Here is a 15653-nt window from a genome sequence, read left to right on the forward strand (position 1 = left end):
TAAAAATGAAAAAAAAAAAAATTACTCAGGTAATGCCTAGTTCAGACTGCGTGATTTTAGCCCCGATTTTGGCTCGCCGACAGGTTTTGAGAAATCGCCGACAAATGCCTGAAATCACAAGCAAATCGCTGCTCGTGCACATGAGTGACAATCACACAGTATGAACGATCAAAGACGCGATCTGAGAGAATCGCCGATGAGTCGCTGATGCCTGCGAGATATTTGGCGTGCTGAATATCTGGAGCTGTCGGCGATTCAAATCATGCCGTGTGAATTGAGTTTTGACTGAAAATAACATCAGCGATCGCCTACAGCCAATGAGAGAGCAGCTTTCACTTGTTTGTGCGTGTGTGTATACCTGCTGCAGGACAGCGGGAGGCTGGGGGAGAAGTTAAAAGCGCTCTTTTTCGGTTTATTTGGACCCACGAAATGGAGGAAAAACTAGTGGAGGTTTGACAGGACTCAGGAGCAACTGTGTCTGTTTGACGTTTCATACAGAAAGAAATTAGTTTATTATCAACTTAAGTTGAGGAGAAATGGCTAATTCCCTTTAAACCCAGGTGAGCAAACATGTACATGTTCAACCCCATTAAAGGCTTCTTTCTCATTATGTAGTTAATAACAAAAGATATACTACGTGTTTTTGGCTGTGAGACGTAGTTTGGACGAAGTTGTCGGCGATTCTCCCTATAGTAAAGTCATGCAATGTGAATGTCCATGTCGCCGATCCATCTTGCAGTGTGAACTAAGCAGCGACGAAACGCTAGCCCAGAGAGTCATGCAGTGTGAAAACATCTGTGACACGACTACTTTGAAAATCATGCAGTCTGAACTCGGCATAAGGATCGTACACGGATCGTCGACGTCGTAACACAATGTGCTGACCACTGGACCACGATGGCGCTGTTACGCTTGTGAGGCCGGAATGATATACATCATCATTACCCTGCAGGCTGCATTTTGATCATGGGGCTGCGAGACAATAAATAAGAAGAGCGGAGCTGCGGCAAAATAATGAATAAAAAGAGTGAGGCTATGGTCAAATAAATAAATAAATGAAAAAAAAGTGTGACCGCTGTGAGTGCAAGCAGCTAGAAATACCGGCCCTCCGTGACTCTCCCGGTCCTCCCGGATGGCCAACCCGGGCCTGGTTTGAGCGATCGGGTATTTGATCATAATTAAACAAATGAAGTGAGCAAACAGCCTCATAAACACAGACGTGACAGGATTAAGTTAGCTCCTTTTGCTGTGAAGTGACATCTGACGGTTGAGGACTCCGCTTGCCATTAAAGCCTTGGTCGGACAGTTACTTAAAAAAAAAAAAAAAAGTCAAAAATAGGGAATGGCAGGTCATGTACTGGACAAGTCAATAAACACACAGGACGTCCCGGCTAATGCGAACAGTTAGCCGAGAACCTCATGGATAAGGACAGATTTTTATCTGTTATGAAGTATGTAACTTCAGCCTTACCCTGTTCGGCAGTCTTTTTGAACATTTGTTCAAAAGATTCAAATATGTGACCACTCAGAGGATTATGTCACATGACTCGCGGCTTTAAGGCTCCATGGGCCATAGTTATTTAAAATTACACTTTATTACAATATATATTCAATATAAATATAATTATATGAATTATATATTAAATATATTATATAATATTAAATTACATAAATCAATTAAAAGCACAAATTCTGGACCTTTTGGCCGTATATTTATTTATTTATTTTGCATATTTATTATATATTTTTGGTTTTATTTATGCAGAAAATTGTGGATTAATTAATTTGCATATTTATTTATTTAAAATTTTGCTGGTTTCATCCTCCATATGAAGCATGTTTTGTTTGATTTTGGATTAAAAAAAATTTTTTTACACTCAAACTGAGATAAAAAAACGAGTCCTGAGTAGGCTACTCTGATAAAACAGTTTTTTATTTTAGATGGAGTGCAGTTGTTTACCGAATTCTTTTTCAGCAGGTGATTTTTATGAATGTAAAGGTTAAGACTTTGTTTTAACACACATAATACCTCGATATGTTCTCTAAAAGTACATTTATAAAAAAAATATTTGTTTTATTTTCAACACTTTCATTATGAGTGCAAATGTCTAAATATTGTTTTTGAACAAATAGCAATGAGCAGCAATGCAAATGGTAAAGAAAATACTTTCATAAACCCACAGAAACCATGAGTATCGGTAATACTGGACACTTTTATTTGTGGAAATAAGAAACCAATATAGAATCCATCTCTGAGATATGTATTGCAATAAGGCAATGCAGATGAAGATATTTAGGATACTGTGTTGACAACAGCACATTAAGAAACAAATAAAAATATAACTGCTATACAAATGCAGAAAATAATTTAAATGTTTATTATCATTCAATCAATATTTATGAGGCTAACTATATTTTGTGAAAAAAGGCATGCATTCATTTGTCAGTTTTTGGTCAATCTGGCACAGGTAGTGTGTACAAAAAAACCCCATCCTCTTCCAGTATCTACTTGTATAAGTGTAAACCTGAACTTTTACAGTCTGTAAAACCATACTACCGCGTTTTATAAAGACTTAGAACAAAGTAAAAAGAATGTTACATATAAAAGTGACTTATCAGCACAGTAAATATATGCAGATTTAACTGCAAAACCATAGTCACATGTATACTTTTCTCTCAGTTACATAAAGTTTTTGGAGTGTACTCATAAATCAAGAAAGGAAGACTGCATTTAATCTCAGAATTTGTCCACATATCGTCTTTTCATAAAATGCTCTGGCTAAATTCAGATCTGTAACACTACGAAACAGGTCAATTCCATCACTTTAAAGACTCTTAAATGACATGATTTTGGTTAAAGTACTCTCTCATTCTGAATGTCACTGAAAAGCAAACAAAACATGGTCAATTATAAGTTATAACAACTAAACATGTTGCAAAAGCACCACATTTGACATATGTCTGCAAAAACACCTTAAACAGCCAATTTACCTAAATGTTTCTCTCTCCTTATAAGCGTCAACTGAGAAAAATAATATATAACATTAATATAAAAATGCTAGAAAATATAATAGTGCATATGAATTGAATGGAGCAAGAGTAATAATAGTTGAATCCACACATACACATTCTCATGAAACTACAGTGCTGACCATCACTGCAGCTTTTTCAGGAATCTCATCAGCAAATCCCAGGATGCTCAACTTTGGCCCCTCATGGTCTCATCAAAGTGCCTCTTTCCGTCCAGGTAAAGCATTGATTCTGTAAATGAAAACAATGTTAAGTTAGAAATTGTCATGTGCACAGTGCAACTAGATTTGGTTGCCAGTTCACCTGTTGGTGCTTAATCATGTTATTTACACTTATGTCAATACGTTACAAGTTTTTTTTTTTTACTAAATGTAGGTAGTGGCAACCACATTTACAGACATGTTTTGCATTGTGTACAAAACCAAAGTAAACAACTAGTGGAAATGTTAAAGACTTGTTAAAGAAGGATTGATCTCTTATGCATGCACAGTACAAGAAATCAAAGGGAATGAAGTTTTCTCTAGTGTTGCCAGGTTGCCACAAAATAGCAAAAAAAAAAAAAGAGCAAACTGAAAATTCTCATCATTTACTCATCCTACACTTGTTTCAAACAGTTTATTTCTGTTGACCATAAAAGTAGATATTTTGAAGAAAGCTGGAAATGTGTAACCACTGACTTCCATTGTATTCATTTTTCCTACTATGGAAGTTGATGGTTTTCAGCTTTCTCCAAAATGTCTTCTTTTGTGTTCAGCAGAATAAAGAAACTCATAAAGGTTTGGAGCCCATTGAGGGTGAGTAATAATTATGACAGAACTAAAAAATTTAGGTGAACTACCCTTTTAAAGTCAAAAGCTGTACATTAGAAATAAATAAGTCACACTGTAAAATTTAAAACAAAAAAGTCTCTTTTACTAGTCTAAATTGCCATCCATATTGAGTATTTAGTCACTGAAATGTTAATTTTGCGCCAACATAGTGGATACCAAATACTAAATAAAACAGGAAGTTCTTTGGTTACAGTGATTACAGAGTCTCTATTCCTTTAACTACTGAGCAATATTGGTTATTGTATGTACTTTAGGTTTAGGGTTAATTGAGTGTAATTATGCATAACTAATGGTAATTACTATCGTAATAACATAGAACATGTAATAGACACAAAATTAAGTGCAACCCTATAGTTCTATATTGATAAATGAATCAATAACTCCCTGAATGTAATGTAATGTATATTTATATAGTGTATTTATCATGTACGGTCATACACCCAAAAGTGCTTCACAATCATGGAAGGGGTCTCTCCACACCACCAGTGTTCGGTATCCACTTAGATTATGTTACGGCAGCCACAGGAAAACATCACCTTTGCGCTCACCACACACCAGCTATTGGTGGAGTGGAGTCACAGTGATTGAGCCAATTCCGTGGATGGGGATGATTGGGAGGCCATGACAGTAAGGGTTGATGGAGGGAATTTGGCCAGGACACCGGGGTTACACCTCTACTCTTGACGAGAAGTGCCACAGGATTTTTTTTAATGACCACAGATACTCATCCGAAAGATGGTGCTCACTGACAGTATAGTGTCCCCTTCACTATACTGGGGCATTAGGACTCACACAGAACGCAGGTTAAGTGCCCCCTCCTGGCCTCACCTACACCACCTCCAACAGCAACCTGGTTATCCCATGTGGTCTCCCATCCAGATACTGACCAGGCTCAGCCCTGCTTAGCTTCAGTGAGTAACCGGTCGTGGGTTGCAGGGCGATATGGCTGTGGCAAATTAAATGGATAGTTCGCCCAAAAATAAAAAATGTCTCATTATTTACTGAAACTTCTCTCGTTACAAACATGTTTGACTTTAAACACTTAAACATAGTTAAACACTAAAAACTGAACTACCCTGATCCAGTTACTATGACCATTAATGTGAAGCTGCTTTGACACAATCAACATTGTAAAAGCGCTATACAAATAAAGCTGAATTGAATTGAATACTTTTGTTGAACATAAAAGAAGATATTCCTAAGAAAGCTGGAAACCTATAACTATTGACTTCCAGAGTATTTGTTATTCTTACTATGAAAGTCAATGGTCACAGGTTTTCAGATTTCTTCAAACTATCTTCTTTTGAGTTCAACAAAATAAAAGGAAGTTATAAAGGTTTGGAAACACTTGAGGGTAAATAGTGAGTACATTTTCATTTTTGGGTGACCTAAACTATCCCTTACTATATTTTATAACTATATTTTAAACTATACTAACTTATAAACTATATTTTACACATGTTGCCAATATGGCAATATGTGTAAAACAAAAGGCACTATATAATCATTAAAATATAAAAGTCTGACCTCCGTAGCTCTGTGGCACAACAGCTGGAACATCTTTATCAACCCGAAAAGTGAAGTGAAACACATTGGTGGTGCTGTGCTGTCGGGTCAGTGGGTCGAGCACCTCTGTGTGAACGCGAACCTGGACGTGCATTCCTTCTGTGTAACAAACCTGACAGTACAGAGTTATCAACAATATTATTCTGAAGGACAGATGGAAATATTTGTACAACAGTTAATTATTAAGAAGTCTGAAACCTGTGAGGACAGCAACAGCAAAGAGCCGATTTCTACTGGCCTCCTGAATAAGATATCATCTACAGCCACCAGCGTAGGTCTACATCCACTGGAAGACACAAATACAGTCATGTGGAGAAATCAAGACTTCTTTACAGTAAATATTCAAAAGACCGTAACAGAAATCTCTTACGCAAATGCACAAGCATTGGCCCAACCAAGCTCATAAGCCTTTCTCATCAGAAAACCACCAAATATCCGGTTAAAGATATTTCTTTCCTGTTTAAATGGGGAAAAAAAGCAAATAAAAAGTACAGATACTAGTTAACAGTGTCAATGAGTATCAAACAGTTCCATTGAGAATGGGATGTGTTCACACATGTTCTTTACTTTTCTTGGTTCGTTTTGTTTACTAACTAACTAGCCAACTAATACATTTAGTTCTGGTTCACTTCAGATTCAGACTGTTATTTTGAAGATGAAATATTATTGGTACTGTTTGGTCTCCAAGATAAATCTACAATTTTTTTGAAAAAACAAAACAAAAAAACTTGAATTCGTTTTGAATAACAACACACATTACAGTGGGAGAAAATAAGTATTCAACATTTCATGTTTTTTTCTGGGAATAATATTTCTATAGAATAGAAATATACGCTGTTGTTGGTGCCAGTGGTGTAGTGGTTAGTGCGTCGACACATGCACTCCGGTGCTCGCGGCGACCCGGGTTCGTTTCCTCCTTGCGGTCCTATGCTGATCCTTCCCCTCTCTCTGCTCCCCATGCTTTCCTGTCTATTCTCTCTACTGTCCTTTCAAAAAGTAAGGTGAAAAACCCCTAAAAATAATAATAAAAAAAGAAATATAGGCTGTTGACATTTGACATTGAACCAGATTTGGGTAAAAACCAAAACAATGCTAAGATAAAAATAAAATAAAACAAAAAATCTGAAAAAATAGCTGTGGAATAACAATGAAATGACACAAGAGAAAGTACTGAACTACTGAAATGCATTTAATACTTTATATAAAAGCCTTTTGGTGATGGCAGTTGGATTCAAGTCAGGTGATTGGCTAGGTGATTCTACAGCTTGATTTTCTCTTGATATTTTGTTTTGCTGAAATGTCCACTTTGGCTTCACCATTATCCTGATAATGTAGATCATGTAGATCATCATTTACAATGATGAAGGGTTGAGGGTTGCTGAATAAATTCTGAGAGATTTCAGCTGCTGTCTGGGCTTTGACTGCCTTTCTACACCTCTCTTTCTTTATGTGTCCAATACTTTTTCCCTGTGTCATTTCATTTTATTACACATACGGAAATTTGTAAATTAATTCGTTTTGTTTTCTTTGCATATGTGGATTTCTATAGTTGTTACCAGCATATGGTGAAAATTTCAAGTCAACAGCACCTTTAGAAATATGCTTTCTGAGAAAAATGGTGACAGGTTCCTACTTATTTTCCCTGCTGTATATCAAGTTATTGTTAAAAGAAATGTTTGCATTGGTATTTAGGAGACATTTTTCTTGAAAATATTAAGTTGAAAACTTTGTTCTGGTCAACTGTTACACTGGTCATGAAATATAATTAAAATGTTTCAATCAATCATAAAAAGCATGCGATTTCACATCCTGTGGCAGAAAATTGAGGAACGCCCTTATTCCTCTCTTATTAATTTATTAAAAATGTTTAGGATACACCAATGGTAGATTTATTAGTAGTCAACTCTGTTATTGTGATACATCACTGAATTTTTCATTCACTTTTTAAAAACACTAATAATATGATGAAATGGGCTATAAGCAGCTAGTGTTTATCAGCCAAGGATGAACTTCCGGTGAAAGGTTTATATGACTATTTTCAATTTCATAATGTTCCTAACAGCATTGATGTTGTAATGCAATTCAAATATAATCAGTTAAATAGACTTAAACATTCAGTTGGCTGTTAAAGCATAAAAAGAGATGAAAGACCATTTAAACGCAGGTGGCGTCATTAGCAGCAGGTTAGAGCATTAAAAATACTGGGGTAAAATGAATTTCCATATTTTCAAGACATGGTGCGGAAAAATTATTGCAATGCTCCTTGTTTGGTCTGATAACCACTTTATATTGTATCTCAGCCAGGCAATGAAGATCACTGTTTTCATTTAAAGAAATCAAATCTTAAACGCCGTGATTTTGTATGGGATGACAATTAACCAGAATCCCTGGGGCTGGTGGACTGAAATTAAAAGTCTGTGTGCATATACAGTATACAGTACCCCATTGCACTAAATTCAGCTGTAGACATGCCATTTGGTATCTCGGTTGAAGTTAGCATGTTGAGGGTAAAGTCTAGATAGGATACAGCTGCAGACACACGCATCAATATACGGTAGCATCATTTATGTAACACTGTATAACAATAATTAATATTTTTGCAGTACTGTGGGGGTTGGGTTTAGGGTTGGGATGGGGGTAGGTGTAAATAAAATACAATTTATTGGGTAATTTAATAAATAACATGAATAATACTCAGTGCAACTACTGTTTTTACATTATTGTGACGGTTGTGGTAGAAGTAGATGTTAATAATTTACAATTAATGAGAAATGTAATAAATAATATAAATAATTATCCTTAACTATGCCGCAACCATATCTGATCTAGCAACAACCCATGTTGAACTAAAGCGTGTTAGTGGTTCTCAAAGTTAAGCGACAATTTAAATGACAGTTTGTAACAATCAACATTAATGTTAGTAATGGATTTAATTAACTTTAACACAAAGGTTATATATCATTCCAGCTTTAGGAAAAACAATGGGAAATGCCTAAAAAGTACCCACAATTCTAGCATAAGTCACATATTGAAAAGGAACTACAGAACATCTAAACATTGCTGTGTGCTGTATTAAGTGAAGTTTCACAAACTAATTTCGAGAGGAGCGCGTGATATGATTGACTGCAGCTGGACCCTATCGTTTATTGTTAGCTAGCCAATCGTATTATCCTAAATTTAGCATAAATATCCAGCCTAACTTTATTCCCTATTTTCATTTTGGAAGACATTTGGTTGGCGGACATTTCCTATAAAGCCATCTTATTATTCAAGCTATAGGCCAAATGAATTGGGGGGAGCTCTCGAGAACTACCTGATCTCGTATCCCTCTTACAGCTCATCGACCAGGCGGAAATGTTGGGCTCGTCTATGTTCGAGGTTAGGGTTTTCTCCCGAGACAGCATGCCAAACCTGCTAAAATCATCAAGCATTATCTAAGTGTTCATTCATTTTCTTGTTGGCGTAGCCCCTTTATTAATCCGGGGTCACCACAGCAGAATGAACCGCCAACTTATCCAGCACATTTTTACGCAGCGGATGCCCTTCCAGCCGCAACCCATCTCTGGGAAACATCCACACACACATTCACAAACAAACTCATACACTACGGACAATTTAGCCTACCCAATTCACCTGTACCACATGTCTTTGGACTGTGGGGAAAACCGGAGCACCTGGAGAAAACCCACGCGAACGCAGGGAGAACATGCAAACTCTACACAGAAACGCCAACTGAGCCGAGCATGAACCAGCGACCTTCTTGCTGTGAGGCGGCAACACTACTTACTGCGCCACTGCATCGCCATTTTCTAAGTGTGAAATCTTGAAATGTGCTCAGCAGTCTCGATTTTTCAGAGGTCTCATCAACCTTGTTTTCAATCTTCAAATAGCAGCTTTCAATGGAGTTTGTTTAACTCTAACCAAGTATAAACACACTCTATAAAACCTTACCTGTGGATGGCAAATCTCAAGCCCTTTCATTTTGGCATCTTCCATCCACACTGAATTTGGTGGTAAAATCCGACTGCGAAAGCTGACAGTCCTATCAGGTAAAAATAACTATTTTAAAAAAAAAGACTCTTAAAAATGGAATTTCTATCTGTGTAATGCTGATAAACTCACCGTGTGTCAAGAGTGTTGAGGAACTGGTTGTGAATGAGTGTCCTCTCCTCTGCTGTAGGAGCCACTTTCAGAAGAGACGCCGTGCTCAGCTCCACACGCCTCTTCTTGTTTACTGACAAATGTAAAGACCACTAGTATTACTTTAAATGCTTCAAATGAAAGTGACTGCAAACAAACCAAATTGCTGCTCACTTTCCCCCTGCTGAAAGATGGCCTCTTCCTCTGGTCCTTCTGGTTTCAAAGGGTTTATAAAAGCTGCCCTGGATAAACAGTAGACGCTCCTTGCATTCATTTACATACACAAATCATACACATATTGATCATATCAACAGGCTTTACCTTTTGTTTTCAGGATCTCGAGCCACCATTACAAACGTAGCATCTAATACATCAGAGTACGCCCCATCATGAAACTGAGGCAAAAAAGTTTGTTTCAATTTTTATGATCAATATATAACATTTATGCTTTAGGAAAAAGACTAAATACCTGAGACATGTGCATTTTGGCCTCTATTGAGGTTTTGCCAACCCATGTCACATGACCTGTGAACTTGATGTCACAGTCTGGGTAGATGATGTTTTTTCGCATGTCTGTAAAACAACAAAAATTAAATGAACATACTTTATCATTTGTGGGAATTTATAAATTATAACAATTCTATACAAGAGGCAATACCGATCTTGTCCACTAGGGCGGTGACAATAGACAGTGGAGATCTTTGCAGCTCCTTATTCCATGTGTGAGAGTAACAGATGAGCACTAAAGAGACAAACATGAATTATCTGTTATACTAATAACTAGGACCAGACAGAATCTGTGAACATTTTTTTGCTATTTCAGCGCAGAATTTTGTAAACAATCTGTGTATTTATGCTAAATTATTTTGGGAGTGTTGTAACTAAAAACTTAATAGATTGATATAAAAATAATACCTTTTTAACATGTATTTAATGTTTACAATGCAAATCCAATTAGATTTACTTATTTAGTAAACAAGGCAAGTCTCTCCTATATCTACTAAAGACAGAAAATATTATTTTACAAACGTTATTGTAAATAAATTAACAATTTCATATTCGTCAATAGGATTTACTGAAGGTAATGTAAAAACTGGATAAATATAAATTTACACACATTTACAAAAGTAAATAAATGGACTCAATGATGGGCTAAAAATCTGTTAATTCTATGTGGGCCTACTCATAACAGCCAACACTCCTGTTTTTGCTAGGAGTCTCCCATATTTCACACTCATCTCCCGCAACCCTCCTATTTTGTTATTTCTCTCTTGAAAATTTGCATAATTTGTATGGCTCATCTCGTTATAAAGAAACACTTTCTGTCCATGTTCATCAAGTTGCCAGAATCTTGTATGAAGCTCATCACCTCAGACAACTGACAAAATATTAAAATCTCCTCAATCTGGCAACATGCATTACAAAAGAGTTGTTGATTTCTACACAGGTGGTGGAAGCAAGATTTGAAAGGCTGCGTTAGTAACGTCAGTAGTAGCAGACAACACCATGGTCACCAGGGTGTCCACCCCCTCATTTGTTGCCAGCCATGGTTGTACTGAAACTGTCTACTGTACACAATAAAAAAATCCTATATTTTTTGTGTTACCTGCTAAACTGTCCAAATCCTCCAATATTCTTCCAAATCTGTTGAGAAAAACATATTTAAGCAAAAGCTTATGTATTCTTATCAGAACACAACGTGAAAAATTGCTGTTTCTGAATATTACTAATTCTATTTCTAATTTTAACAGGCAAGTTACTGGGTACATGTGAATATGAATGGTCTTTTAATACCTGACACTGTTATGATAGTTGAGATATTTCTCTCTTAAAGCAGGCTGGGTACCCAGAGGAAGATGTGCCTCAATTGCACTGTCCTTCATTGTCTTTGTAGGCAGTTCATCCTGACTATTTGCAAGATACTGGCTTAGTGATGCACGCTCAGCTAATGCTTGCTGATGATCTCTGTAAAGAAATGGAGAACATTATAAAGATCATAATAAAAATAAAAAAAAAATGTGTAACAAGAATGTAAACTCTGCAATCTACCTCCAGTTGGTAGAGGCACCGACTATTTCCCTCAGCCTGTTGCGAACTGTGAAAATAAACAGGAGCAAAATTAAGCTTTAAAAATGTGCTGAGAATGTATATTTATTAAAGTGTAGTGCTAGAATAGCGAAATCTTAATCATTACAGAACATAATATTGAGAAAAGTCAACAGAAACAATGTACTGAAGAGGAACCAAGATTAAGAAGTTTGAAAATGGAAAATTAGCAGATGACAAAGTGCAAGAAAACTCATGCACATGTAGCAAAGACAACAACAAAACAACAGCAAGATTGTGTCATAGCAAATCGCAAATATTAAATGTTATTTCATTTTACCATTGCTCACAAGTAAAAATGTGTCTCCTGTGGGAACATAAAAACTGGTCAGAACTTGAAACTGATTATTTAAATGATTATTTAACCCCTTAACCCATTTAAGCCCAGCGGCAACTATAGTGATTCATAGTTGCCATTTTCCGTTTATAAGTCATTTTCTACACATTATACATGTTTACTTTCTCAATGACATGCAAGCAAACAACAAAATAAAAGATTTCAAGAAAAAAAAGAGAATTGATTTACTTTGTCACATGAGGTCTTCAACTTCCTACCCCTAATTCTAGAATGCAAAATGGAGACAAACCCTCCTAAATAAAGGCTATTTACATGTTACTAAAACTTTTTTGTTCAAAAATGTATATCAACCTAATCATGAAGGTCTATACACTCATCCAAATAAAACTAATCTTTTAGTCTTTTTTTATAAACTTTGTTAAATTTAAAGATTTTTGCTTTCATAATACCCCATCTAAACATAACTTTACAATTTAACTGATATCTTTACTTTACCATTTTTGATACACAGTTTAATCCTCAGAGTAAAACAAAGAGTTCTACAAAGAGTTCAAAAAACACTGGAGCAGAGTTAAAGTGCTGATTGAAGAAAGAATAATGAACTCCTGCAGTTAAAAAGCAGAATCACTTAAGAAAAACACAAAACTACAACAGAATTCATCCACAACCTTAGTCCCTGCTGTTCACACAAACATGGGTTAAGTCTAAATTGCAGCTTTTTTTCTACACAAAAACACAGTATCAGGTCACTGGCACCCAAATTTTTGAATACTATTGTCAGGATGAAGATTTTAAAAAGCACCAGTGTCTGTGTTTTTTAGAAAACTGAAAAAAAAAAACATTTTTGTTTACAAAATACCTGTGTGCAACGGAAACTCAAATGTCTCAAAATCTCAGTTCATCAGGATCATTAAACAACTCCGCAAACAAAATCAGCAGCTTTACTTATTACTAAGCTGTTTGACTATTTCTGTCAATGTCTATAAAAGTCTGTAGTGAGATTTACTGAAAATGTTTTGGTTATTTGTTACCATTGTGGTATGTATTTACTTGTGTGTATTTACACCAGTTTTTATTTTACTTTTTGAATTTTTAATGTTTTTTTTCTTTGACTGCTGTAACTCTGCAGTGTGGGACCAAAAACACTCTACTCTTGGAATTTTGCTGTGAAAGGAATATATAAATATGTGTATTATTAATAATTATAATTTTTTTTTCAATATTTGTAATATTGTCTAACAATTTTTAATTTATCTTTTTGACACACAGTAGTCTGTTGGGGAAACTAGTGTTTGTTTTATTACTTTAAGACACATAGATTAGTTTTTTTGTGTTTTCATTTTATGAAATTATGTGATAGATAATTTTCAGGGGCTTCATATCAAATGATTTTCTAATTTTAAATATGATAAATGCATTTATTGGTATGAATTGATCTGTTAAAAGCAGTTGTTTTGGGTTAAAATGCCAAATGTTCTCCTTTTATTCAAATTTTACATTTTACATTAGGGTTATTACAACATATTTGCCCACATATTAAAATAAGATTTTCTTTAAAAAATCTAAAATCCTAGGGAAAAATAAATTCAAAGCAGGATCATATAGGACACCATGGACAACATGCCTGGAACAATTTTTTAAAAATTTGGCACAAATGGGTTTTAATTGTTGGGTTCACACTTGATTTTGATAAATGCCATAAGCATGTAACATATAGCTTGTCAGAATATCTTCAGGTTTAAGCAAACGTCCCATCTGTGGGAATTAAAAAAAAACTGTATGTTTTTAGCTCAAAGACAAAAATGTGGTTTCAAGCATCAAAACATGTTTTTATTGATTGCTTTCAAACATCTCAATGTGTCTGGTCTAATTTATTTTAAATAGTAGCGGTTTATGTAAAATCACAAATAATTTTACTTTTCACAATTTTAGTATTTCACACTACCTTTTACCCAGGCATCAATATTTTTCTGATTGTCTCTGTCAGTCTTATACTTAATAAATCATCAATCACGTGCGTAAAAATTTCAAATTGTAAGATAAAAACATTGTCATTTAGAGCATGTTTTAGCATAACATAACAAAATGATGCCATTTTACATTTACATACATTTTTTGAAAAGACCATGTTAATACACCTGAAGAGTTAAGAATCATTAAAGGAGAAAAAACCCTAATTTCATTTGTTTATTTTCTTACGGCTTAGTGCCTTTATTCATCAGTGGTCGCATAATGAACCGCCAACTTATCCAGCATATGTTTTACACAACAGATGCTTATCCAGCATATGTTTTACACAACAGATGCCCTTCCAGTTCTAACTCAGTACTGGAAAACACCCATACACACACATTTACACACATACACTACGGCCAATTAGTGACATTTAGTTTATCCAATTCACCTTCACCTACATGCCTTTGGGGTGCAAGAGTATGGATGTTTCCCAGTGTTTGGTTGCAGCTAGAAGGGCATCTGAATGAATGAATGAACATTTTACTCTAGCCCACAATAATTCTAAAGAAACTTTTTCAATAGCTGTGTATTAATGCATGTATATGTATTTATATATGCGTATGTGTAAAACTTGTTCAGGCAACGCAGTGGCGCAGTAGGTAGTGCTGTCGCCTCACAGCAAGCAAGCTTGCTGGTTCGAGCCTCGGCTGGGTCAGTTGGCGTTTCTGTGTGGAGTTTGCATGTTCTCCCTGCGTTCGCATGGGTTTCCTCCGGGTGCTCCGGTTTCCCCCACAGTCCACAGACATGCGGTACAGGTGAATTGGGTAGGCTAAATTGTCCGTAGTGTATGAGTGTGAATGAGTGTGTGTGGATGTTTCCCAAAGATGGGTTGCGGCTGGAAGGGCATCCGCTGCGTAAAAACATGCTGCATAAGTTGGTGGTTCATTCCACTGTGGCGACCTCAGATCAATAAAGGGACTAAGCCGAAAAGAAAATGAACGAATGAATAACTTATTCATTTTTATATATATATAAAAATACCATCTGCCATATCAGGTGCTTTCCCTTGTCTACACATTTGCCCCATAGAAAATCCTCTACACATCAGGGACGATGCAGACTTCAGGACCCTATAAAGAATAAAAAACGTGTAAATTCGTGTCTATGGGGACATTACAAAACTACTGATAGCCACGTAATAAAATTACAATAAAAAGATGAACAAAATGAGACAGAACTAGTCTGTAACTCTTCATTCATGACTCACTCACAAATGATGTACACAACAAAAGCGGGACGCAAGACATAATTGTGAAACTCACCGCGGAGAAAGCATCTTCCTTGTTCTTGGCTCACCACTTTATTGTATAATAACACGGATTTTTGCTGATATAAACAACCGCACGCTTCTTGCAGAGATGTCAGCCTTCTGGGCAGTGATTCGCATTTCCTGAAACGTACAGTGGTGGGTGCGGCTTAACTACCGCACTAACCATAACAAAAGCGCATCTTTAAGGAATTTTCCTTCACTTAACGGTTCAACCTTTACCGTAAGTACGACATTGTTTTGAATGTTTTCAGTGTGATAAGCGGGACATATAAAGTTTTGAGAAACGCTCTTCAAACCGCGTTTGACATGAACTTTAATCTTTTCTGCATCATTATGAAGGAAATGTCGTTCAAACTAACGTATATTCACCAAGAGCAACAACATTCCTACAGTATTT

The 15653-nt window shown here is 35.8% G+C and overlaps 3 protein-coding genes across 11 annotated transcripts in view; 1 reads left to right on the plus strand and 2 right to left on the minus strand.

Annotated features, from left to right (window-relative positions):
- Positions 1-15653, plus strand: part of ropn1l (rhophilin associated tail protein 1-like) — a 193175-nt gene that overhangs the window by 124497 nt on the left and 53025 nt on the right. The gene's annotated exons all lie outside the window — the stretch shown is intronic.
- Positions 1-15653, minus strand: part of tagln3b (transgelin 3b) — a 66399-nt gene that overhangs the window by 37761 nt on the left and 12985 nt on the right. The window lies entirely within an intron of this gene.
- acot9.1 (acyl-CoA thioesterase 9, tandem duplicate 1) lies at positions 2194-15357 on the minus strand. Of its 9 annotated transcripts, XR_015524605.1 has the most exons (18): positions 15249-15357; positions 14968-15056; positions 11953-11979; positions 11616-11661; positions 11361-11531; positions 11173-11210; positions 10225-10308; positions 10036-10139; positions 9888-9961; positions 9741-9808; positions 9549-9660; positions 9378-9468; positions 5797-5882; positions 5625-5712; positions 5388-5538; positions 3126-3261; positions 2992-3022; positions 2194-2882 (listed from the first exon to the last, which is right to left on the minus strand). XR_015524605.1 is itself a non-coding variant. In XM_087308924.1 (16 exons), exons 1-16 carry the CDS (start codon positions 15260-15262, stop codon positions 3200-3202), a joined length of 1305 nt encoding a protein of 434 aa, XP_087165050.1. In that variant the 5' UTR covers positions 15263-15357; the 3' UTR covers positions 2194-3199.

The sequence above is a fragment of the Danio rerio genome, chromosome 24, assembly GCF_052040795.2.
Source record: "Danio rerio strain M-AB ecotype USA chromosome 24, GRCz13ab, whole genome shotgun sequence".
Classification (NCBI taxonomy): Eukaryota; Metazoa; Chordata; class Actinopteri; order Cypriniformes; family Danionidae; genus Danio; species Danio rerio.